Consider the following 26719-nt stretch of genomic DNA (forward strand, 5'->3'; position numbering starts at 1 on the left):
TGACAAGTACCCGTGATTTTAATCCTGAGTTTGTTTCATTTTAATAGCTGTGTTTTGTCAGGTGAGGCGCACCCCTTTGTAAACTCAGCACTCAGGAGGCAGAAATCAGAGGACTGTGAATGTGAGACCTGCCTGGACTACATAGCCAGACCATATCTCAAGCCATGAAAAAATCAAAGGAACAAACAAGAGAGCTGTTGTACTCATTAAGTAGCCACAGTTCAGAGGAAGGAGGGCCATTTCCCTAGTTTTGAGCCCTTTGTAATTCAGTGGATGAGGTACTTTCTGCCTATCTAAATAAGAAAGCGATTTACATATGCCTGAAAGCTGGTCAGCCTTGTGTCCTAGATCAGTGCTGCTTAATGGAAATATATGAGCCACATATGTAATTAAAATTTTAACCAGTTGTGTTAAAAAGTTAAAATGAAAAAGGTGAATCTTTCAAATATATTGTAACTAATATTTCCAAAATATTATAATTACAACAGACAACAAATATTTTAGAATTATTCATGAGCCTTCACACATGCTGTTTTTTTCATAGTTTTTGAAACATGCTCATAGGACAGATCATGCTAACATAACCATGACAAGCCACACACATGTCTGGTGGCTCAAATCTTGGACAGCATGGCTTTAAAGACTTGTCTCATTTACTACAACACAGTATAAAAACAATCTGAACACAATAGAGCCTCACCCTTCATTCATCATGCAGGCAAAGCTCTTTAGATTCTGCTTAGCCTGTGTGTCATTAAGAACACGGAGTTGAGTTTAATTGCTTGTTTTAGATTCCAAAGAGATTGTGGCTTTAATTTCCTCACATTTAGATGAATTAATCATATAGATGAGACATAATTGTGTGATGGTCCATTTAGCTGTGTCAGATCCAAAGTCAATATGTAGACTACGATAGCAAGATAACAAGTAATTTATAATTTTTTGTTGATGGGTATATTAAATTTTATACTGTTGGCTCATAATTAATACTCTGAGATCTGAATCTGAATGCTGTTTAACAACAGGCCCTCACAAATGCTCTAGTGTTCTGTTTTTCAAATTAATTATTTACTACATTTACCATTTTTGTTGGTACCATTCAAGACAGTGCTTGAAATAGTACTCTGTGAAAATTTTAGTTGGTGTATTCGTCTCTGAATTCAGAAATAATTTACATTACAGAAAAATATAAAAATAGAGATACATGAAGAAAAGAAATGATGTTAGCATAAATCTCAGAGTGACCTTAGAGTAAAAACTTTTGTGTATTCCAGATATATGAGTATTGTTTATGAAAAGGAAAACTATGCACATAGCTACCACTTCCCTATTTAATCTCCCTCTTGCTGTTCTTTTGTTCAGTGGTGTTTGCAGACTTTCTCCTGCATTCTAAGTCATCCACTAGATAGCCTTTGTAAGCAGTTTTTTTTTTAAATTAGATGCATGCTAGAATAATGTGTGATTATATCCTACAAATTCAACCAATTTTCCATTTTTGAGTAGTAGTTATTCTACATTTTGATGTTTGCTTTAGAAACTTGGAAATGGATTGGTTTGTCCAGTATTTTTTTTAATAATTCTGTGATTATTCTGTTTAGATGGATTTTAGAAATAGAGACTCTGAGTCAAAGGGTGTCAAGAATATTGTTACACTTCCAGAAAATCAACCAAAGTTCTGTTTTCTTTTTGTTTTCCTTTTAGTTTTTTGTTTGTTGATTTTTTTATTTTTAAGTTTTTGAGACAGAATCTCATGCAGTACAGGTTGGCTTCAAACTCATGTGAGCTTGAGCTTGAGCTTGTGCCATGCCCAGTCAAATTGTAGCAAGTTTCACTATTTGGTTCATCTTCTAGACTTAGTGATGAGGACTTAGATATTGCCATCCTGAGGAATATCACTAGGGTCCTGCTCATGGTCTTTGTGTCCCCATGTTTACCAACATGGTGTACCTCTTACAATGTCCTTAAGTCAAAAGAGGAGCACATACATTTCTCCTTGCATCAAAGCAAACCGTATACTTATACTCTATTGCTACTAAAGACAAACGGGGGAAAAGTCAGCATCAGAAAATATCATGGCCTCGTAAAAGTTTAAACAAACAGATGCTTGTGCATGTGTCTGTTGCTTGAAGAAGACATGAGAGACGAAAGCAAGGGGAGTAGCATAATGGAGATGACATGGGTTCACTGATAAATAAGACCACAAGCTAAAACATTGCAGCTTTCACACATATGCAGAGTGCCTAAGGTCAGTTCCATGCATGCTCCCCAGTTGTCTGGTCAGCAGGAGCTGTCTCTGACTCTTTTGCTGGCTTTGGGTTCCCTATTCCTCATACTTGGTTGTCTTGCCCAGCCTTAATACAAGGGGAGGTGCTTAGTCTTACTAAACTTGGTATGTCGTTTGGTTGATATCCACGGGAGGCCTTCCCTTTCTGAATAGAAATGGGTAAGGAGTGGAGTGGGGGTGAGGGAAGGCAGAGGGTTGGGGGGGGACTGGGAGGAGGGCAAGATGGGAAACTTTGGTCAAGATTTTAAATAAATAAATAATAGTTATAATAAAACATTCTAATTATATAAAACAACAACAAAACATTGCAGCTTAACCACCAGTGGGCATTTTGTCCTAAAAATGTACTGTCAGAACTGCTGGGAAGGTTCAGTGCCTAGGCACAACCAATAAGATCTGCATGTGGACCTGTGTTGGTTGTGGGCCAAGAGTGATTAATAAAGGGGGAAGTTCAGAGAGAGAGAGAGAGAGAGAGAGAGAGAGAGAGAGAGAGAGAGAGAGAGAGAGAGAGATTCTTTGACCTTCAAAGGTTTGGTTAGTCCCATTGGTTAGTGGACCCAGGCAGCCAACATTGGCCATTTCATTTCCCACTTTCCTTGCTGCAGTCCCAGGGGAAATTCCCACTCATTGTTGGCATTCACATCTGTTGAGGGATCAGTAGTCATGGTAGACAATTTTCTTTTAGTCATATAGCTTTAGTGGTATTGTTTTAAAAGAAAATTTTCATCAAAATTACTAGTTTATAATTCAATATTATCGCATACCAGAGACCACATTTGGCAGTTATTCAACCTACTTTGGCTTTGTTGCAAGAATAAAATATATTTTAAATTATCTTGCCTATGGCAGAATGTATCCTATCAAGAAAAATCATCAATCACATTTTTAAAGAAGATTAAACATGTTTTTATTTATATGCACACATATGTGTGTGTGTGTGTGTGTGTGTGTGTGTGTGTGTGTGTATTGTATGTGAATTTACTCATGCATATAATGCCTATGGAGGCCAGAAAATACCATCTGATCCCCAGAGCTGAGTTATAGGCAGTTGTGGGCCACTTGACCAGAATGCTTAAAGCTGAACTTGGGTCCTCTGCAAGAGCAGCAAATGCTCTCTTGCCATAGTGTCTAAGTTTTGTGGGATATGCCACAAAGTTCTCTTGGAATTTCCTTTGTTTAATTTTATTTACATGTTAGGAATTGTAAAATGTAAAAATAACATTTGTTATGTGCCAATGGCCATGTCAGACAGAGGATCAGCAGGTGGCAATTGAAGTTCAGGTATCAGCCTACCAGGAGGAAAATCACTGATTGGCGGATCTCAGATAAGCAAGGCCCTGAGACTACAGACTCCATATCTTTTGTTTCTTCTGTGCCTTTACATTTTTGCTGCTGCTATCGTTCTCTGGTATCTGACATGGTGGGAATGGGTGTAGGGAGAGCCCCACTGCCTGTAATGTAGTATGTTTAGCTCATGGAAATATACCATTCTACTGGGCATTTTTTTCTGTGTATTATTATGAGGATGATTTCTTCTTAAGCTGTATTGTCTAAATGATAATAATAATGTTAGTTTAAATAGAATTTTCATGATAAAAAAACAAACAAGGAGGTGTAACACAGCTAGAGCATGAGTTTCTATTGAGGAGCTGTAGAGACTGTGGCTTAGGTTAATGATTAAGAAAAAAAGTTGAGTCCAGTAGCCCAGCTAGTTTAAGTTCATTTAACCTTAATATTGGGAGATGTGTTCACAGGTTTCAGAGTGCATCACAGCTGAAACAAAGCTTTGAAAATAACTTAAAGTTAGACTAAGATGTTTTGTCAAATAGCTTTGAAATGAAAAACCCAAGCAGACAATCTAAAGTTTTAGAAAGGCACAGAATTGAATCAGGAATTCTTTAAGGTCAGGGAACAAGAACAAAGCAGCCCAGTTATCATTAGCTGACATGCCTTTCTTGCTAGCATTGGTTGATGACCAAAGGTGGTGCTTAATTTCTTATACCCATTTCTGCCTCAATCTCCTGATACAAGAAACTATTGATGCATGGGTATGCACCCTAAAGATTTAAAGTAGAGCTGTCTGATTGTTCTTCATATAAAAGTTTAGGTTTGTGATTCTCATAAGGTTCCTTTTAAGATTACCTTTTACGATAATAAAGTGATTGGTCCTTTCTTTGTAACTGGAAAACGCAGCCTGCCAGTAAAAGAATACCTTGCTTACTTACACTCTGTTAATCTATAACAAGTTGCTTGGGTATGAATGTGTGTGGGTTCTTGGGGATCATTTCTTTTACACCTGTAATATGTTAAATGTTTAATCATGTAAGGGATATGGGAAATGTTTTTTTACCTGTATTCATCACAATTATTCACTTGAAAATAGAATGTAACCAAACTGTAAGTTTTATATTGCCTGAAACATTTTGCTGGGTTATATAAGCTGTAAAGGAAAGAATAAAGATGGAGTTAGATAGAAGGAGAAGGAAAACATAAAGAATAAGAGAGTTAAAAGGAAAATATCAAGAATGAGAGAATAGAGTAAGAAGAAAAACATCAAGATAAACAGAAAAGACATTTCTGAATAGAGATAAGAAAAGTGAATATAGAATTCGGAATGGAGAATACAAAAGAATTAAAAAGGAAATCATCAAGAAAGAGTGTCTTAAATCGAAAGCTCACAGTATGGGGAAAGATATTCACCAACCCCACATCTGACAGAAGACTGGTCACCAAAATATACAATGAACTCAAGAAGCTAGCCACCAAAACACCAAACAATGAAATCAAAAAGTGGAGTGCAGAACTAAATAGAGAATTCTCAACAGAGGAATCTGAAATGGCTGAAAGACACTTAAGAAAGTGCTCAAAATTCTTGGCCATCAGAGAAATGCAACTCAAAACAACTCTGAGATACCATCTTACACCGGCCAAATGGCTAAAATCAAAAACACCAATGACAATCTATGCTGGAGAGGATGTGGAGAAAAAGGAACACTCCTCCATTGCTGGTTGGAGTGCAAGCTTGTAAGACCACTTTGGAAATCAGTATGGTGGTTGCTCAGAAAAATGAGTCTACCTCAAGATCCAGCAATTCCTCTCTTGGGCATATACCCTAATAATGCACGTTCATACAACAAGGACATATGTTCAACCATGTTCATAGCAGCATTGTTTGTAATAGCCAGAACCTGGAAGCAACCTAGATGGCCCTGACCTGAAGAATGGATAGAGAAAATGTGGTACATTTATGCAATGGAGTACTACTTAGCAGAAAAAAGCAATGGAATCTTGAAATTCACAGGCAAATTAGTGGAACTAGAAGAAACCATCCTGAGTGAGGTAAACCAGTCACAAAAAGACAAACATGGTATGTACTCACTCATATATGAATTTTAGACAAAGAGCAAAGGATTACCAGCCTACAATCCTCTTCACCAAAGAAACTAGTAAACAAGAAGGACTCTAAGTGAAAAATGCATGGACCCCAGGAATGGGAAGGGGCAGGATCTCCTGAGCTATTTGGGGGCATGAGGGTAGGGGAGAGGGAGCTGCCAGAATGAGAGGAGGGGAGAGGAGGAATTGGGGGAGCAGAAATGTTGAGTTGGGGAAGAATAGAGGAGAGCAGGATGAGAGACACCATATCAGAGGGAGCCATTATAGGTCCAAGGAGAGATCTGGCACTAGGGAGATTTCCTAGTGTACAAGCTCTACACAAACTGACAATCTAGGCAATGGTGGATAAGATAGCCTAAATGCCCTTCCCCTATGATGAGACTGATGACTACTTTTTATGCCATCCTAGAGCCCTCTTCTAGTGGCTGATGGAAGCAGAGGCAGACACCCATAGATATGCACTGAACTGAACTCTGGAACCTACTTTCAGAGAGGGAGGAATGGAGATCAAAGGGTTTGGTACCAGGCTGGTGAAACCCACAGAAACAGCTGGCCTGAACAAGGGGGAGCACACTGACCCCAGACTGCTGCTGTCTGGGAGGCCAGCAGGGAACTGATCCAGACCCCTGAACATGGATATCAATGAGGAGGCCTCTGCACTCTAGGGGGCCCCTGGTAGTGGATTAGTATTTTCTCCTTGTTTAAGAAGGGACTTTGAGAGCCCATCCTACATCTCGGCCTGGACACAGGGGGGAGGGCCTAGGCCCGGCCCAGGATGATGTGGTGGACTTTGGGGAGCCCCTGTTGAGGGCCCTACCCAGCCTGGGGAGTGGAGGATAGATAGGGTGGGGGTAGGTGGGAGGTTGGGGAGGGCTGGGGGAGGGGAGGGAGAGGGAGAAGGGATTGACATGTGAAGCAAGCTTGTTCCTAATTTCAACTAATAAAAAAATTATAAAAAAGAATGTCTTTTCTCTTAACCCTCTCAGATAAAAAACGTCATAGTATGTGCTGACTCTGTAGATTCCATCTGAGCCCTGTGCTGCTAGGCTCCCTCCCCTCAACCCCCCTCCCAGCAGTGACAATTATGTCTTTAATTTAACAATAGCCTTTAAAAATTGATTTTTATTATTTTTTGTGCATATGTGTGTGGGTGCACATGAGTGTAGGTATTTCAAGAGGACAGAAGAGGCATGCAGTCCCCTGGATTTGGGTTTTAGGTGGTTATTTACCTGATGTGGGTGCCCAGAACCAAACTTGGGCCCTCAGCAATAGTTACGCCTTAACCTCTGAGTCAGGTCTCCAGTCCCTCAGCAGGTTTTACTGTTAGCATCACTACTGTTTATACCTGTCTAACAAATCAAACCTAACCAAACTAAACCAAACCAAACCAAACTGACTAATGAACAAAGCCCCTTTCACTTTTAATTGACCTGTAGCAATTGTACATATTTATGCAGTGTGAAATATTAACACACACACACATATACACACTGTGTAAGGATTAGATCAGGGCAATCAGCATCTTTATCTCTACACATTTATTATTATTCTGAGTGTGGAGCAGTAAAATTTTCTCTCCTAGCCGTTTGAAATAATTTGATTAATTCTTGTCAATCATCACCGTCCCATGCTGTTCTAGATAATCAGAATTTATTCTTGTCCCAGTTCAACCTACAACTGTTGACCATCCTCTTTCTCTGTTTCATTTTCTCATAACCTCCCTGGCTGTGGTGACCACCGTTCTATGTGCTGCTTCCTTGAGACCAACTTTTAGCTTTCATATGTAAGTGATGTCATGCAATGTTGGTCCCTGTGTTTTAGCTATTTTGATCAATATCCTCCAGTTTCATCCACAGTGCTGACAATGATGGAGTTTCAGTGTTCAGTTTTGATAGGTGTAGTGCTGACCTTCAGCTGTCAACTTGATCACCTCAGAGTCACCTCAGAAGAGGGACCCCTCCTCTTCTGGAGAATTTCCTCAATCGACTTGGCCTCTGCCTATGTCTGTGAGTCATTTTCTTAATTGCTAGTTGACACAGAATGGCCCAGCCCACTGTGAGGGGGTCATCCCTAGGCAGGTGGGCCTCAGCTATGAGAAAGCTAGCTGAGCAAGCCAGAGGGAGTGAGCCGATAAGCAGCTGGTTCCTGTTTCTGTCTACGCTTGATCCTTGCTTTCCTCAAGGAAAGACTGTGGCTTAGAAGTGTGATCCAGGAAAACTCTGTTCTCCCCAAGCTGCTTCTAGTCATGATGTCTATGACAACCACAGAGAAGCAAACTAGGGTGATAGGTTTTACACATATACATATCCAGATATTTATCTATTACTCCCAGATTTCCAATTTATTTGTGCATAGTCTTTTATTAATTTTTATATTTCTGTAGAATCAGCTGTCACTTTTTTTGTGCTTGATATTTTGTTAGAATTTTTCTTTTTCCTATAAAGTAGTTTGTTAATTTTGCTTATCTTTGTTAATCATTTGTTGTTTTGGTTTGTCTCAGTTTCTTTTCTTTGCTTTTTCTTTTTTCTATCCTGGCCTTTGTAATGTCTTCCTTTGTAATATTTTTGGATTTGGTTTGATTTTACATTTCTTGTTCCTTGAGTGGGATCATTGGGTTATTTATCTGAAAGCTTTCTAATTTTCAATCTAATTATGTTTGTTTCACTCTAACTGAATGTTCTATCATTAGATGTCAATATAGTTACAATTGTTATTTCATTTTGTTGAAATTGTCCCTTTATCACTAAATTGTGACAGTATTTTTCCACAATATTTAACTCAAAGTATTTATTTTATCTATTACTTTGGACTTCTATTTGCATGATACTTTTCCTGTTCTTTTACATTCAATTTCTGCATTTCTTTATTGGCTGAGTTCAGTACAGCATGAGGCTAGGTCTTATTCATTTTTCCCAAGTAGCCAGTCTATGATGGTTTTAAAAAATATTTGCATGTGTATTTGTCACATCAGTATACATGTTCATGTGTGCAAACAGGTGTGTGTGTGTGTGTGTGTGTGTGTGTGTGTGTGTGTGTGTAGGCCAGAGGATGACATCCAGTGCCTTCCTCATTACTCTCCACAGTATTTCTTTGAGACAGTGTCTCTCACTGAACCCGATGCTCACTAATTTCACTAGTCTAGCTGGCCAGGAAGCTCCAAGAGTACGCTGTTCTCTATTTCCCCAGTGCACTCTCATGCCTGTTTTTTCTTTTTTCTTTTTTTTCTTTTTACATAGATGTTAGGGATCTGAACTCAGATCATCTCCCCATCCCCAATCCATGTTTTTTTTAATAAAGGATTTAAATTCATTTGCATTCAAGGTTATTTTTGAGAAATACTTTGTCCTGTGATTTTGATATTGTTTCCCCCCTCAGGTTCTTTTGAAAATTTCTTCCTTTCTCTCTTGTTCATCTGTGGGTCTCCTTCCATGCTGGTAGAGTTTGGCTTTCTTCTCCTTTTCTCCTGTGTATCTCCTCTATTATTGAGTCTTCAGCTTTCTATGTTTCCAAGATGGTAGGGAACATCCTTCATGTTTGTGTGGAGTAACCTTGAGTGTTCCTTGTAAGGCCCAGCCTGGCAGTGATGAATCTCCTGGTGTTTGTTTCTGAAACACCCCATTTCTCCTGTATCTCTGCAATTATCTTTACTGTGTACAGTGCTTCAAGTTAAACTGTGTTGTTTGATTAGGACTCTGAATACTCATGCAGTTCTCTCTTGGTTTGTAAAGTTTCTGTGGAGAGGCTTGCTCTTCGTTTAATAAAGTTCTCCTAAGACTTTTCATGTTTTTCTTGCCATTTTTAGAATCTTCTCTTTGTTATGTACTTAAAAAATGCATGTGTGTGTAAGGGTCCAAGAAAATGCTGAAGGAAGACCCAAGACTCAAATAGTATGCAAGAACAAAGAACATTTATTTCCCAGAATATACTGAGTTGGTCACCTGTACAAATGTCAATGACCCTGACAGGAGCATGCAGGCTCCTTTTAAGCACAGTTAGGAGAATTTCACTAACAGTTCATCTCAAAATGATCAAGCAAGCAGCAGTTACCCTAGTTTATTTTTGATTGGCTGAGGTTTTTGGTTTTTTATCTTTGGACATACTGGGTCAAGTCCCGGCCTGTTTTAGGGGGTTACAGGAACTGTTCTCTTTTGGTCACAGTCTTGTAATACTGTGCGGCCTGGCTCAGGCCTTGTAATGGCCCTTTGTTGAAAAGAACTTGTTTGCTTTAAAAAAAGGCAACATCTGAAGCCTAGATCTGGTTGTAAAATGGGGGGAATTTGGACCTCTCCTATGTGTGTGCAGGTTAAACGATGGCCTCAGTGTCGTCCTTAGGAACACTGACCACTTCTTTTGAAACAGACTCTCTTAATGGTGTTGAGCTTACAATTAAACAATACTTGTTGGTCATTGAGCCCCCAGAATCATCCTGTCTCCACCTGCCTCCGTCTTCTGTTGGAATTATAAATGAGTGTAATCATGCCTGGCTTTTCCTGTGCTGCTGGAGTCAAATTCAGATTGTCATGCTTGTGCAGCAGTCCCTTTACTGAGCAAGCCATCTCTCCAGCCCTGCCTTGAACTTCTGACACTCTGTCCAGAATATATTCTCAGAGAATGTGTCTCTTGGTCCCATCTAGTAGGGGCCTTCTGATCTTCCTGGATCTAAATGTCCATCTTTTGTAAGTTTCAGAAACGTTGGCAGTTATTTCACTGAGTAGTTCCTCTGTATCTTTTCCTCTCATCTTCTGGAATACCCATAATGCAAAGGTTTGCTCTCTTAATGGTGTCACATACATCTCAAAGGCCCTTTCCATTCTTTGTAATTTGTATTGCTTTTCTTCTTAAAGATGTGTCTGGATTATTTCAAACTATCTGTCTTTAAATTCAGAAGCATTTTCTTCTGCCTGATCTACTGCTGAGGATCTCAACTATATTTTAATTTTATTTATTGAGTCTTTAGTTCCAAAATTTCTAATTGATTCTCTTTTGTTTTTATTTGAATTAAAAATGGATAGATTTGATAGATATTGAATTCATATTTTCTACTGTACATTGTTTTAAAGTATATATACACTGTAGAGTACTTTAATGAAATTTATTAACAAATCTATTGCCTCATACAGTTGCTCTTTTTTTCCATTTAAAATTTTTTTATTTCATTTTACATTCCAATCACAGTTCTCCCTCCTACCCCTCCTCCTACCCCTTGCCTCCTCCCACCCTCCACACCCCTATCCCACCCCAATATACTTCTTCTCTTGGGTAAGGCCTCCCATGAGGAGTCAACATAGTCTGGCACAATAGTATGGGGCAGGGCCAGGCCCCTCTCCTATGCATCAAGACTGAGCATGACATCCCACCATGGGGAGAGGGCTCCAACAAGCTAGCTCATGTACAGGGATAATATTGTGTTCCTATCAACACCCTACGGAATAAGCTCCAATAAGCTAGCTCATGTACCAGGTTTGTATCATGGTCCTACTGCCAGGGACCCCTCAGCTAGTCCAAGCTTCACAACTGTCTCCCTAGTTCAGTCCCCTGGAGTCTCCCCAGTTGTAGGTCTAGAGTTCATGAGTTTCCATAAGCTTGGTTCAGCTGTCTCTCTAGATTTTTCCATCATGATCTTTACCTCCCTTGCTCATATGTTCCCTCCTCCCTCTCTTGGACTGGATTCCTGGAGATTTTCCTGGTTCTTGGTTATGGATCTCTTCATCTGGTTCCATCAATTACTGGATGAGGGCTCTATGCTGATAGTTGGGGTATTTATCAATCTGATTACAGGGGTAGGCCAGTTCAGGCATCCTCTCTACTACTGCTAGGAGTCTTAGCTAGGGTCCTCTTTGTGGATTCTTAGGAGTTTCCCTAGCACCAGGTTTCTCCCTAAGCCCATAGTAGCTCTTTCTATTAAGATATATCTTTCATTGCTCTTCCACTGTATCCCTTCCCACCTTGGTCATCTCATTCCCTTCTGTTCTTTCCCCCCTCCCCTTCTCCTTAACACCCCTGCCCTCCAGTTTACCCCATAGAGCTCATCTAATTTCCCTTCCCAGAGTGTTCCATGTGTCTCTCTTAAGGTCTTCTTTGTTACCCGGCTTCTCTGGAGATGTGGATACAGTTATGTAGCCTGGTTATCCATTGCTTTCCGTCTAATATCCACTTATGAGTGAATACATACCATGTTTGTCTTTCTGAGTCTGAGCTTCTGAAGATGGAATTTCTGTTCCTCCTGCTCCTGCAGTTGTTCAGTCCCAAACAAGCACACAGAGGCTCATATTAATTATAAACTGTTTGGCCAATGCCTCAGGCGTCTTATTGGTTAGCTCTCTCCTAATCATTAACCCATTTCTATTAAACTATGTATTGTCACGAGCTTACCCATAATGCTCCAGCATGTTATTCCTTCTGTAGCTACATGCTCTCCCTCCCTCTCTCTCTCTCTCTTTCTCTCTCTCTCTCTCTCTCTCTCTCATCTCCATGTTTCTCTTCCCTGATTTCTCCTAGTCTGGTAGATCCACTTACATTTCCTGCATGACTAGATCTTCCCTGTCCATAGGCTGAAACAGCTGTATTCATCAACCAATAAGAGAAGCATATATTCACAGCATACAGAAGGACATCCCCTATCAGGTTACCTCACTCAGGATGGTTTTTTCTAACTTCATCAATTTGCCTGAAAATTTCATGAGGTTATCAGCTGCTCTTTTTTTTAAAATTTATTTTTGTAACTAGTATATGAAGTGTAGATTTCATTGTGGCATTTTCCTTCCTGATTGTTTATTTCTTATGCTAATTCTTTGCTGAATGTCACACTCACATTACACAATACTTTTGTAGTTGAATTGTCTGTATTTTCAATTCCTTTTCAGATTGTTCTTTCATGTCTGTTGCTAATGAGTCATATGTTCCCTTGAGATATCCTGTGTGTCACTTTGTTGTGTCATAGTTCTGTGTCCCTACATTAACATTCGTGCATCTGACCAGTTGTCTCTACCAGTTGTATAGGGTAACTTTTATGGTAAGTCTTACTCCTGATGATGTTTTCTGGGTGTTGTTTGGACAGTCTTCATTGGCTGTGGTTTTAGTTGGGCGCTTTCCCATAGTGTCTGTGTAACTTCTTCAGTTCTTATCAATTTTGGTGATGACTACAGGTGTTTCAATGTTCAAACTTTCAGGATTTGTGGGATTTTATCACCAGCTGGGATATTCCTCTCTCTTAGTTGGGGTGGGTTTATTGCCTACACTGAGTACAATGGGTTTGGAGTACCTATCTGTTTCTGTGGGTTTTGGGGATGTCCTTAGTGTCCCCATGTGTGTTGCTTCATACCTAGTATTCAGTCAAGGTGTTGTCAGTATCTTAAGCCTTCACTATGGTGAGAAGTAGAAGCTTAGTGAATAGTGAGTCAAACAGGGCTTTTTGGAATGACTCAAGCACATGCAATTTAGAGAAAAATCAGCCAGGGTCAAACTGAATTTTCCCAGTTTAGATCTTTTGTTTTATGAATGATCAGTTTTGCCTCATCTTTTAGAAAATCATAATGAAATGGTGTGTGTGACCTCAATGTTTGGAGGTGGAGGAGGTGGGGGGGGACTGAGTGTCACGTGTCCCACTCTCTGCACACTGAAATCCTGACCTGCTAGAAGAGCTTGGTAAAATGCACACTGAGAAGTCTGGGTGTACTCTAAGGAAAACGAAGTTACAAAACACATTGAAGTATAAAATTTGGATAGACCAATAAAATAGAAATGGTAAATAGCTAACAAACTGTTTTTGGTCTGAGGTATTTTTTAATTAATTAATTTATTCTTACATGTATGGCTGTTTTGCCTGTACTTATGCCTGTGCACCATATTCTTGCCTGGTGCTTGAAGAGACTAGAAGGGGACATCAGATCCCCTGGGACTGGAGTTACATATTGTTGTGAGCTTCGATGTGGGTGCTAGGAATCGAACCTGGGTCTTCTGCAGTGCTCTTAAATCCTGGGTCATCCATCTCTTGAGCACCTGTATGCAGTAATTTTAATTGTAAAAATTTAGGATACTTTTAGTGTTTTCTTTAGAAAGGTTTAGAAATTAAACAAATATCTATTTCAGAAAGATAAGGAAATTTTTTTATTAGCCCTGTAACTTAGTGTGTTTTGTTGCCATAATCACCAGTGAGTTGGTTAACTTGAAAAGAACTTTGTAAGGTAGAAGCTAACTCTGTCTTAGTTATTTTACAAATTTGTTTTTGTAATAATAAAAATTCAAGGTTTGATTAGGAGAGATGAATGTTCAAGTTTTAGTTTAGAAACACCCTTATGTGGAATATCATTTTATTTTAGTGGCTAAAAGGCCATGTTTCTAAGAAATGGCTGCTTTGTTACTCTGAGGAAAGTTTTCTATAACACTCACTCCTTTTAGATTTTACTGTGCCAGCTCTCTCTGTCTCTGTCTCTGTCTGTCTCTGTCTCTGTCTGTCTCTGTCTGTCTGTCTCTCTCTCTCTCTCTCTCTCTCTCTCTCTCTCTCTCTCTCTGTGTGTGTGTGTGTGTGTATGTGTGTGTGCACATACACGTGTAGGTCTGTGTGCAGTGGCGAATCCTCTCCGTTTCCTCTCAAACAGCAATCTAATGGATATATGTGGTGGTGCTGTTATTATTGCCTGTGTATTTGCCTTAAGATTTAGGCCTGCTCCTCTGGAAACTGCTATAACTATTCTATAAATGATAATATTATGATATTTAACATGCTATTTCCTTTTAGCATGTTAGTTTTTTAATTTTACTTTTCATGTACAAGAAAAATGACTTACAACTCGTGTAATTTTAGTAAATAGAGAAAGACAGTTGAGATGTGAAGCTTCTCAAATCAATTGGAAGGTCAAAACGGATGTCATTGTTATACAGGGCATATTTAGTTGGAAATATCTGGTTGAAATGTTTTATAGTCCTCTCATACATTTAAGTGGCTTTTAATGTCATTAAAATAGCAACTAATTAATATATTCAAGCAATTTATAAAAGTGAACCAAATGCCACAAGTTCTTCTGCTGCTGTTGTGCTTATTTATAACAGTGTGTGCTGCTTAATGTGTGCTTGTATTTGAAAAGCATTTCAGGAAATGTTTGCTATTCACACTTTGTGGACAGCTACAATCTTGTGCCACTATTCAGTAGGCGAAGCCATCAAAGTAATTAGTTTAAATCTACTTCTCCATTTATCAAACCATTCAAACTGTTCTTGAAAATTATGCATAAGGTTGATTGTAGATTATGTTAGGCTGATTTCTGCAGAAACAAAACCAAGACGGGTTCCTAGAATGACAGAACTATTAGAAAAGGCTTGGAGGGAGGCAGATTAGTGGAGCAGATACCTTGGCAGGAGGGCATCTGGTGGAGGCTGACTCTGATGTCATTTGAACTAAACTGGTGTCAGCGTTGGCCCCATTGGAGGGAACTGGCTGGGAAAACCTTGTTGACCTATGTCTATCATTCAGCTACTATTTGTGCTTAGCCTTGGAAGCATCATGGAGGGAAGTCTCAGAGTGGGGTGTTTCCCCTGTGCCCAGGAAAACTTTCCACAGAAGAGAAGGGTCTCTAGATGTCACCAGCTCAGACTCAAGGCATCTTGGTAATGGGGTCTCCCCTAAGAAACAGTCACTATTGTATAGATGAACAATAGTTTAAAAGGACAGAAACTTGCTGGATAAAGGCTCTGTCCCTTTCCCCTCTGGAGAATATCCACAAACATAGGAATTAGATAAGGGTGGAAATTCAACTATGTTCAGGGCGCTTTGATTTTGGAAATAATTTAGAACATTAACAAGGGCATGGACTTTAGTTCTGTTCTTCTATTGCTTGTGGGATGATACTGAAGAATTTCTCCTGCTAAGTGCTGTTAAAATGCATCCATATTACAGTGAATGAAAATGGTCCTTGAAAGAGGACCTGAGGCATTGTCCTTGACAACTGGAGGGCATTTTAAATGCCAAGTGCACTCAGGAAAGCTTTTCTCCTGGGTTAATTTCCCTACTTGAGAAATTTATTTGCAGAAGATTTTGGCTGTCTGCACATGCAGAACCAATCCAGTTGGAACCAAAATACTTGGTGTGTTCATGAATGAATTCATTTTAATATCTCTCCTGCATTAGATTATTATGACATACTGAAAAATTTCCTGTTGGTGGGCTACCTCTCACCCTTTCTTTTCTTCCCTTTATGTAGTAGATATGGAGAATTTTCTCTTTTAAAATTTTTTTCTCATGCTCCTTATCAGTGTATTGAAGAAACTAAGTGACCTTGTATGAGGTGGTGGAATTCCCATTAATTCATTCACTCTCTTAAAGGGCATCTTATTTTCTTAAAATTGTCAAATATTTTTCAGAGGCAGAAAGATATCTGAAAAATTGAGTTGAATAATCTGAGTTGTAAGATCATTGATACAGTAGAAATAAACAATGGCAATCCATCTTAGATCAAAGAAGTATTCGTTACTATTAATACTTCCCCTGATTGCATCTGTATTTGATTATTCTAATTTACTTAACAGGAGTAATAATAACATGCAAATAAAATCGGAATATAAAGAGGCATTAATCAGTTTAGAGTTCAAATTGACAATGCAACTTTTTCACTTTGCATAGGACTTTGCCAATACTTTATGCAGATCATGAATCATCCCAGTGCTTAGAAGTGCTGGCAAGGAGGGGGCTGGAGAAATGGCTCAGCAATTAAGACTACTGCCTGTTCTTCTAGAGGACCAAGGTTCAATTCCCAGCACCCACATGGCAGCTTACAACTGTCTATAACTTTAGTTCCAGGGATTCTGATAGTGTCGCACCAATGCACATAAAATGAAGTTAAATAATTATATAAAACAGTGGTGGGAAGGGACTAGGCAGGTTGGAACAGACTGGACACATGACTAGGACAACTTGCACAGGTCCTTCCACCAAGTCACATGACTTTGATTTCAAACCCTGAAACCCAAATGGCAGAAGGAGAGAACCAACTCTGTGTAAGATTCCTATAACTTCCTGTGTACTCATGCACACATACACAAAATGAATGTTATGAAATCTCAATAAAAACCCAAGTTATTTATTTAATTATCAGAAATGTAGCATCATTGTTTTTCTTTTCATTATCAGTCTGTAGTATTATCCACAAAGCATGAGGTAAAGAGAATAAAGTAAAAGATTATTTGACTTGCCTTGGAGCTCAAACCTGTCATAACTGCCACTCTCAATCTGTCTTTATTCTCCTTTATGTAAAACTTTCATCTGTTTATATTTATGTTTTTCTCCAGTGTAGAAATGGGAACTTTGTTGAATAAGAATTTCTTTTTAATCTTTATCCCTAATAACTATTTTTCCAGTGTTTATCTATGTCATTCACTGGTGACGGTTTTGAAATATTGCTAAAGGCATAACACTAAGAGAGTATCGTGTCTCACCAACATCTTCAAGTTATGCCTGAAACTATGGCAAGATCAAACCAAGCACTGAAAAAATTCACTGTATGTGGGCTTAGTATTTCTCTGGAAAGTGTTCAGTGGTTACCACTGAGGAAAAATGCCTCAGTTTAGCATGTTGCTGCATTTCCACCATCCTTCCTCCTGGGGGTGGGGGGTGGGGGGTGGATCTGGGGGTTCTCTTGAGTCCAGTCTGAACAACATAGTGGGACCCTATCTTCAAAGAAAGCTTCATCTTCTGTGATTATCATGACTTGCTAATTTAAGAGTCCCTTAAATGCCATGATTGTTCACCTCTGCGTTGTGACAATTTTTATTGCTTCTAGAAACTTCCAACTAAGTGAAGAAGAGCAGTGGATTTACCAAGTTGTCATAGACCAGTACCCTGGAAATCTCCTTGGCAGAAGGACTCTGTACTTGGACATGTTACAAAGATACTTTCCTCGCAAATCTAGGCATGATTTGGTGAGTACATCCTGATGGTGACTATGTATATCCTATATGCCTGTGAATTGCAGTGTTTAGTGATCCATAATTAGTAAGACAAATGTTACATAGTTGTGGTTTGAAAGGAAATGGCCCCCGAAGGGAGCGGCACTATTAGGAGGTGTGGCCTTGTTAAAGGAATTGTGTCACTGTGGGGATGGGCTTTGAGGTCTCTTTTTCTCAAGCTTTCCTCAGTGTGACAGTCAGTTGACTTCCTGTTGCCTGCAATACATAGCACTCTCAGCTCCAACACCATGTCTGCTTGCACACTGCCATGCTCCCCTTCATTTTAATGGACTGAATCTCTGAAACTGTAAGTGAGCCACCCTCAATTAAATGTTTTCTTTATAAGAGTTGCAGTGATCATGGTGTCTCTTCACAGCAATGAAAATCCTAAGACACTAGTGCTCTGAGAATTCTTTATTCCCCTACTATAGAAGATACTACTACAGTTTGCAAACCTGTGTGGGTCCTGTTTTAAGTCTATAAAGTCTGGGGGAAGGTCAGGGCCGGTACACTGTACTCACCTGCCTAGAGACCTTCACCATAGTTTCCCAGCTACAGAGCAGCCCTTCCAACCCTGGAGTTCACAGCATCGCTTACTTGCTCACTATGGAGATTCTGTCATATCTGGCTCTTGCCCGAAAATGGAATGCCTGCCTTCTACCCACAGAGCCTTCTCCCCTTCAGTCCTAGGCCTAGGAAAACCAGGGTTTATCCTGGAAAATGTTACTAGCCTCCATCACCACAGCCTTGCCAGATTCCCACATGGTTCCAAAAACATACACTGCTTCAGGGACCAAAGGCACAATTGAAAGTTACCTGAAAAGAAATTGAGAAATTATTATTTCATTCTGAAGTGGGCATGACTACAAATGGCAAAAATCTAGAAGTTACCATGTCTCCATTAATTTAGTATAACTTACCTTATAATGCATATGTAACAAGCATGTGCAAATTTAACTTTTAAATGAGCTGTGCTATGAAATATCATGTTTCACTTTTGCAACTATTTCAAATTAATATCCTTCTCCATTCCATTCTGCAACCCCATGTAGTAAATATCTATTTTTGTTCATTTAATTTTTAGAGATTAAAAACAGTTTTATTTATTCTTTGTGTCTTTCATATCACTCATCTTGATCCCATTTATCTCCATCTCTTCCATCTGCCCTCTGACCTTGCAACCACCCCCCACCCAATACAATAAAATTTAAGAGAAAAAGAAAAATCTCATTGTGGAAGCTGTACTGTGACACACAGTATACCCTTTAGTCAATATGTCTTTACTCAAAAGTGTTCATTGTAAAGTCATTGGTCTGTTTTGAGCTACACCATTGATACTGGGCCCTCACTAGGTCTCCTCCTGGATATCTTGTTGTCTATGTTGTGGAGATCCTACATGTTTGGATCTGCAGGACTGGCCCATTCATGTGCTCCTCAAGATCATAGATGGGGTGAATGTCAGGGAAGGCCAACTCGTAGCCCTGGTTCTGAGCATGGGTAATTTCAGGGTTCGTCAGTCCTCCAGCTCTCCTCTATCTTTACCACCAAGGTGAGCTCTCCAGCATTGCCCTGGCCAATTCACCCTGTGCAGCAAGTAGCAAGGGGCAGGACCAGTTCTCCTGCTTTCATTCCCCCAGGGCTGGCTCACCAACCTACACCACCAGGGTCCACTGTGCAGGGGCCACTCTCCCAAGTGCTGAAACTGGTGAGGGGCAGAGACAGCTCTCCCACTCTCTTGACTGAGGGGCACAGGTAGTGAGGGGTAAGTGGGGCATTTCTTCCTTACTGATACTATTGTATGGCAGATGAGGGGCAGGGCCAGATCTTCTGTACCCACTTTCTTGGGTCTGGCTCACCCCACCGGTTGCCCACAGGGTCAGCTCTGCAGTTCTGCCCAGGTGAGGTGTAGGACTCACTCTCCAGGGTGAGGGGGGCAGGGTTAGCTCTTTCGCTTGCTGCAGGTGGCAAGGGGTGAGGGAGGGCATCTGCCCCTCACTTATGCCACCACATGGCAGATGAGGAGGATGGGACCAGCTCTCTCGCTCCCATGCCCTCAGGGCCAGCTCACCTGTTTTCCTCTGCAACTAGCATCAAGTGTAACCTGTGCCCCCTCAAACAGGGTTAGCTCTATTATGCTGCCCAGGCAAGGTGTAGGACCTGCTCTCCCTAGTGTTGTGGCCAGTGAGGGGCAGGACCAACTCTGTGCAGTCCTATCCTCTTGGTCTTCAGTATTATCAGGAGCCATGGACACACCAACACAGACTGGGGCTGCCAAGGGTTACAGACCCAGATTTAGACCTTGGGAGCAGGTCAGGCCCACACATCACCATGGCCCCGGGTGGCAAGCAGGCTACTCACCTCAGCCCACTCCTCACTGTCTTCATCTCTTCAGATCCACTTTTCTCCACAGGACATGAACATATGAAGCTGCCTTCCCTCTCTCTCCATACCCCACTATATATTTGCATACCATAACAGCGCTGGACTGTTGCAGGGCAGGCCCAGGAGGTGTTATCTCCTCCATACCCTGGGCAAGTCACTCAGAGACAGGCATGTGGGTCTCCTTCCCTCGATCAGTCTTAATGGTGCTGGGTCTGGTTCCCATGTAGTAAATATTTAATTTTGGTCTTTAAGTAACTCATTACAGATCTTTCAAAAGTGCTTAATTGATCAAGTTAGTGGTTTCTTTCCATTCCCTATTAGTTCTGTTTTCCTCTGCAACTAGCATCAAGTGTAACTGTAGAGTTTTATATCTTATTACTATTGATGTGATAAAGATTTACTTTCTACATTGGATTGATTACCATATATTTCTGCACCGAGTGTGCTTCATTTCCTTGATGCTTGACAAATGTTTAGTGTATTTTTAGCTTTATAGAATAAAGCTAAGAACTTTACAGAATGTGTTTTGCATCTGGTTAAAGTAAGACCCTGGTCTGTTTTATCATGATCCTAATTAATTCTTCCCAAAGCATTGCTTTACGTGGGGCATATATTACCTTGTTTTTGTCTCCCAATGCCTAGCCACTTAGGGACCAAATAATTCATCAGATTCAGAGGTGTGGGCCATACTAGAAAAGTCAAAACTCACTTCTAGCAGTGACTGTCATTTTTCCTAGACATGCCATATTTCCCCCTGTCTCTGCCCTTTCCCTGGGACTCTGTGCTCCCCACGGTTACCATTCATCATGGGAAGAAATGTCTGCTGTCTGTGTGAGAACCCATGTCCCTCATGGGGATTGGGGAGAAGGACGGTGCCATCACCCAAATTACTTGTAAGCAACCTAACAACTGGGTACTTTAGTGGTTAAAGCAAAACTGTGACTTTCTAAGATCATGATGGCACTAAAAACATGTTTCATCAAAGTATGTTGTTTAACTGAAATATAATGTAATCATTTAAAATACCAAAATTGATTTAAAAGTGGAATATTTGAAGTTACATATGGGAGACAGTTTGCTCTCTGTTGAAACATTACCATTTAGAATCAAGAGTCATTTCAGGGACCACCTGGCCTGCTACCATCCTATCAAGCAAATGGAGGACTTAGAAAATCAAGGGACATCATTAGTTACCAGTTAAGCACAGTCTCTGAAGACTCGAGCTTGTGTCTTGTTCCTGGTTATGGTGAGAATGTGTGTCCCTAGTTGTTCAAAATCATTGATTATAATGAAGCTTATCCACTTCATAACAGTGACATAAAATACAGGACCATTTCAGAGCAATAAGTAACTGTTGTCTGTTACCTTTGAAGGTAGAACATGAGAAATACTATGACCAGTATCACTTTGCTGGAGAGCAGAGAAGAATCCTGATTGACAGTTGGACTAAGAGTAGGAAAGACTTTATACAGAAAGCTATGCTGACCCTCCTTGAGGCCTGTGCAGCCCATGAAATGGAGAGCATCTTGGCCAAGGACAGGAAACGGCAGCAGGATCTGTGTGCTGATCTGAAAGCCAAGGTAAGGTGCCTTAATGGGTGCTTTGATACCAGGGTATACACTAAAAATCTACCAATGCCAGCTGATGGTGGGACACACCATTAATCCCAGCATTCAGGAGGCAGAGGCAGGCAGATCTCTGAGTTGAGGCCAGCCTGGTCTACAGAGTGTGTTCGAGGACAGCCAGGGCCACACAGAGAAACTCTGTCTCTAAAACCAAAAATGAAAACTAAAACAATAAACAAAAAAGTCTATGACTGTTCAAATTCTACCTGAAGCTCACTCTCTGGAAAGCACATCTTGATGAAAACTGTTGGTTTGAACAGTAAGATACTGCAATTCATTAAGGTAAAAAAAAAATGGTCTGCAATCAGCAATTTCATAAAACTCAACCCAAGGTTACTGTAACAGGGTATTAGTATTGGAATTTTGATGGTGACATCTAACACCTGCCATAGGTGCTGTCAGGTGTGGCTAGATGAAACTGTCTAACCTGAGCCAAACTCCATTCACATAGAAGAGTTGAAAAGGCCACGAAGATTCATATAGAACATGTGGAGGCAAGCTTGGTGGCCCTGTGTGACCCTCAGCAAGGTGTAGATGGGGCTTTGCTCCTCCTCTGACCCAGTGAGGGGGCTTCTGTATGTATGGAGAACTTGTGGTTGGAAGGGTGGAGTGTGGTTGTCTGCTGCACACAGGTAAATACAGAGATGCTGTCTCATGTGAGAACCAAAGGCATGCTCTGCTGGAGTGTCTGCACGTTCCTCTGCAGTCACAGGGGCCATAAAACAAATTGTGTTCATGCATGTAGCCATCTCGGTTTACTGCTAAGTAATATAGGAGGACACAACAAGAAATTTATTCTCTTAATAGAAAAAAAACCTGACAGATATTATGGCATAGTTTTTTTTGTAATTTTTTTTTGTTAGTTCAAATTAGGAACAAGCTTGCTTCACATGTCAATCCCTCCTCCCTCTCCCCCCCTCTCCCCCCCAACCCTGCCCCAACCTCCCATGTGTCCCCCACCCTATCCACCCTCCACTCCCCAGGCTGGGTAGGGCCCTCAACAGGGGCTCCCCAAAGTCCACCACATCATCCTGGTCCTAGGCCCTCCCCCCATGTGTCCAGGCCGAGATGTAGGATGGGCTCTCAAAGTCCCTTCTTAAACCAGGGAAAAATACTAATCCACTACCAGGGGCCCCCTAGAGTGCAGAGGCCTCCTCATTGACATCCATGTTCAGGGGTCTGGATCAGCCCCGTGCTGGCCTCCCAGACAATAGTCTGGGGTCGATGTGCTCCCCCTTGTTCAGGCCAGCTGTTTCTGTGGGTTTCACCAGCCTGGTACTGACCCCTTTGATCTTCATTCCTTCCTCTCTGAAACTAGATTCCAGAGTTCAGTTCAGTGCATATCTGTGGGTGTCTGCCTCTGCTTCCATCAGCCACTGGATGAGGGCTCTAGGATGGCATAAAAAATAGTCATCAGTCTCATGGTAGGGGAAGGGCATTTAGGTTATCCTCTCCACTATTGCCTAGATTGTCAGTTTGTGTCATCCTTGTAGATCTCTGGAAATCTCCCTAGTGCCAGATCTCTCCTTGGACCTATAATGGCTCCCTCTGATATGGTGTCTCTCATCCTGCTCTCCTCTATTCTTCCCCAACTCAACATTTCTGCTCCCCCATTTCCTCCTCTCCCCTCCTCTCATTCTGGCAGATCCCTCTCCCCTACCCTCATGCCCCCAAATAGCTCAGGAGATCCTGCCCCTTCCCATTCCTGGGATCCATGCATTTTTCACTTAGAGTCCTTCTTGTTTCCTAGTTTCTTTGGTGAAGAGGATTGTAGGCTGATAATCTAAAATTCATATATGAGTGAGTACATACCATGTTTGTCTTTTTGTGACTGGTTTACCTCACTCAGGATGGTTTCTTCTAGTTCCACTCATTTGCCTGTGAATTTCAAGATTCCATTGCTTTTTTTTTCTGCTGAGTAGTACTCCATTGCATAAATGTACCACATTTTCTCTATCCATTCTTCAGGTGAGGGCCATCTAGGTTGCTTCCAGTTCTGGCTATTGTAAACAATGCTGCTATGAACATGGTTGAACATATGTCCTTGTTGTATGAACGTTGCATTATTAGGGTATATGCCCAAGAGAGGAATTGCTGGATCTTGAGGTAGACTGATTCCCATTTTTCTGAGCAACCACCATACTGATTTCCAAAGCGGGCAAGTTCACACTCCCACCAGCAATGAAGGAGTGTTCCTTTTTCTCCACATCCTCTCCAGCATAGATTGTCATTGGTGTTTTTGATTTTAGCCATTCTGGCCAGTGTAAGATGGTATCTCAGAGTTGTTTTGAGTTGCATTTCTCTGATGGCCAAGGATTTTGAGCACTTTCTTAAGTGTCTTTCAGCCATTTCAGATTCCTTTGTTGAGAATTCTCTATTTAGTTCTGCACTCCACTTTTTAATTTCATTGTTTGGTGTTTCAGTGGCTAGCTTATTGAGTTCATTGTATATTTTGGAGATCAGCCCTCTGTCATATGCAGGGTTGGTGAAGATTTTTTCCCATTCTATGGGCTGTCAATTTGTCTTACTGACTGGGTCCTTTGCCTTACAGAAGCTTCTCAGTTTCAGGAGGTCCCATTTATTAATTATAGATCTCAATGTCTGTGCTACTGGTGCAATGTTCAGGAAGCGGTCTCCTGTGCCAATTTGTTCAAGGGTATCTCCCACTTTCTTTTCTAGAAGATTCAGTGTGACTGGATTATGTTGATATCTTTGATCCATTTGCACTTAAGTTTTGTGCATAGTGACAGATATGGATCTATCTGCAATCTTCTGCATGTCCGAATCTAGTTGTGCCAGCACCAATTGTTGAAGATGCTTTCTTTTTTCCATTGTATAGATGTAGCATCTTTGTCAAAAATAAGGTGTTCATAGGTGTGCGGGTTAATATCAGGGTTTTCAATTCGATTCCATTGGTTCTGTTTTCAGAACTATGGCTCTATAATAGAGCTTGAAGTCAGGGATGGTGATGCCTCCAGAAGATCCTATATTGTACAGAGTTGTTTTGGCTATCCTGGGTTTTTTGTTTCATATAAAGTTGAGTATTGTTCTTTCAAGGTCTGTGAAGAACTGTGTTGGGATTTTGATGGGGATTGCGTTGAATCTGTAGATTACTTTTGGCAAGATTGCCATTTTTACTATGTTGATTCTACCTATCCAAGAGCATGGGAGATCTTTCCATTTTCTGGTATCTTCTTTAACTTCATTCTTTAAAGACTCAAAGTTCTTACTGTACAGGTCTTTCCCTCTTTTGGTTAGTGTTACCCCAATATATTTTATGTTGCTTGTGGATATTGTGAAGGGTGATGTTTCTCTGATTTCTTTCTTATTGCATTTATCATCTGTATATAGTAGGGCTACTGATTTTTTTGAGTTAATCTTGTATCCTGCTACTTTGCTGAAGATGTTTATCCGCTGTAGGAGTTCCCTGGTAGAGTTTTTCGAGTCACTTATGTAGACGATCATATCATCTGCAAATACTGAAAGTTTGACTTCTTCCTTTCCAATTTGTATCCCTTTGATCTCCTTTTGTTGTCTTATTGCTCTAGCTAGAACTTCAAGTACAATATTGAAGAGATATGGAGAGAGTGGACAGCCTTGTCTTGTTCCTGATTTTAGAGGAATTGCTTTGAGTTTCTCTCCATTTAGTTTGATGTTGGCTGTTGGTTTCGTGTATTTTGCTTTTATCATGTGTAACATGATATGTTCTTGTTATTCCTGTTCTCTCCAAGATCTTTATCCTGAAGGGTTGTTGGATTTTGTCCAAGGCTTTTTCAGCATCTAGTGAGATGATCATGTGGTTTTTCTTTTTCAGTTTGTTTATATAGTGGATTACATTGATGGATTTTCATATGTTGAACCATCCTTGCATCCCTGGGTTGAAGCCTACTTGATCATGGTGGATGATTTTTCCGATGTGTTCTTGGATTCAATTCACCAATATTTTGTTGAGTATTTTTGCATCGATGTTCATGAGGGATATTGGTCTGTAGTTGTCTTTTTTAGTTGTATCTTTGTGTGGCTTGGGTATTAAAGTGATTGTAGCCTCATAAAAAGAGTTTGGCAATGTCCTTTCTGTTTCTATTGTGTGGAACAATTTGAGAAGTACTGGTATTAGCTCTTCTTTGAATTTCTGGTAGAATTCTGCAGTGAAGCCATGTGGCCCTGGGCTTTTTTTGGTTTGGAGGCTTTTGATGACTGCTTCTATTTCATTAGGGTTTATAGGTTGATTTAAACTGCTTATCTGTTCTTGGCTTAATTTTGGTAAGTGACATCTATCCAGAAAGTTGTCCATTTCCTTTAGATTTTCGAATTTTATGGAGTACAGGTTTTCAAAGTATGACCTGATGATTCTCTGGATTTCCTCAGTGTCCATTGTTATATCCCCCGCTTTCGTTTCTGATTTTGTTAAATAGCATGCTCTCTCTCTGCCTTTTGGTTAGTTTGGATATAGGTTTGTCTATCTTGTTCATCTTTTCAAAGAACCAACTCTTTGTTTCATTGATTCTTTGTAATGTTTTCCTAGTTTCTACTTTATTGAGTTCAGCCCTCAGTTTGATTATTTACTGGCTTCTACTCCCCTGTGGAGAGTTTGCTTCTTTTTGCTCTAAAGCTTTCAATTGTTCTGTCAATTCTCTCATGTGACTGTTTTCCAGTTTCTTCATATGAGCACTTAGTGCTATGAACTTTTCTCTTAGCACTGCTTTTAAAGTGTCCCATATGTTGGGTATGTTGTGTCTACATTCTTATTAAATTTTAGGAAGTCTTTAATTTCTTTTTTTTATTTCTTCCTCAACCCAGGAATGGTGTAATTGGGTGTTATTCAATTTCTTGAGTGTGTAGGTTTTCTGCAATTTGTATTGCTGTTGAATTCTAGCTTTAAAGCATGGTGATCTGATAAGATACAGGGGGTTATTTCAATTCTTTTGTATCTGTGGAGGTTTGCTTTGTTGCCAACTATGTGGTCAATTTTAGAGAAGGTTCCATGTGGCGCTGAGATGTGTTTAGATGGAATGTTCTATAAATATCTGTTAAACCCAGTTGGGTCATAAATTCTGTTAGATCCCTTGTTTCTTTGTTAAGTTTCTGCCTGGATGTC

At 40.3% G+C, this 26719-nt stretch overlaps 1 protein-coding gene across 1 annotated transcript in view; it reads left to right on the plus strand.

Annotated features, from left to right (window-relative positions):
• Ccdc148 (coiled-coil domain containing 148) overlaps nucleotides 1-26719 on the plus strand; it is a 281945-nt gene that overhangs the window by 94634 nt on the left and 160592 nt on the right. Inside the window, exons 9-10 of the mRNA XM_027420392.2 lie at nucleotides 17449-17587; nucleotides 21370-21576. Of these exons, the coding sequence (XP_027276193.1) occupies nucleotides 17449-17587; nucleotides 21370-21576 (346 nt within the window). The remainder of the gene's footprint in view (nucleotides 1-17448; nucleotides 17588-21369; nucleotides 21577-26719) is intronic.

This window comes from Cricetulus griseus, chromosome 6 (assembly GCF_003668045.3).
Source record: "Cricetulus griseus strain 17A/GY chromosome 6, alternate assembly CriGri-PICRH-1.0, whole genome shotgun sequence".
NCBI classification, from domain to species: domain Eukaryota; kingdom Metazoa; phylum Chordata; class Mammalia; order Rodentia; family Cricetidae; genus Cricetulus; species Cricetulus griseus.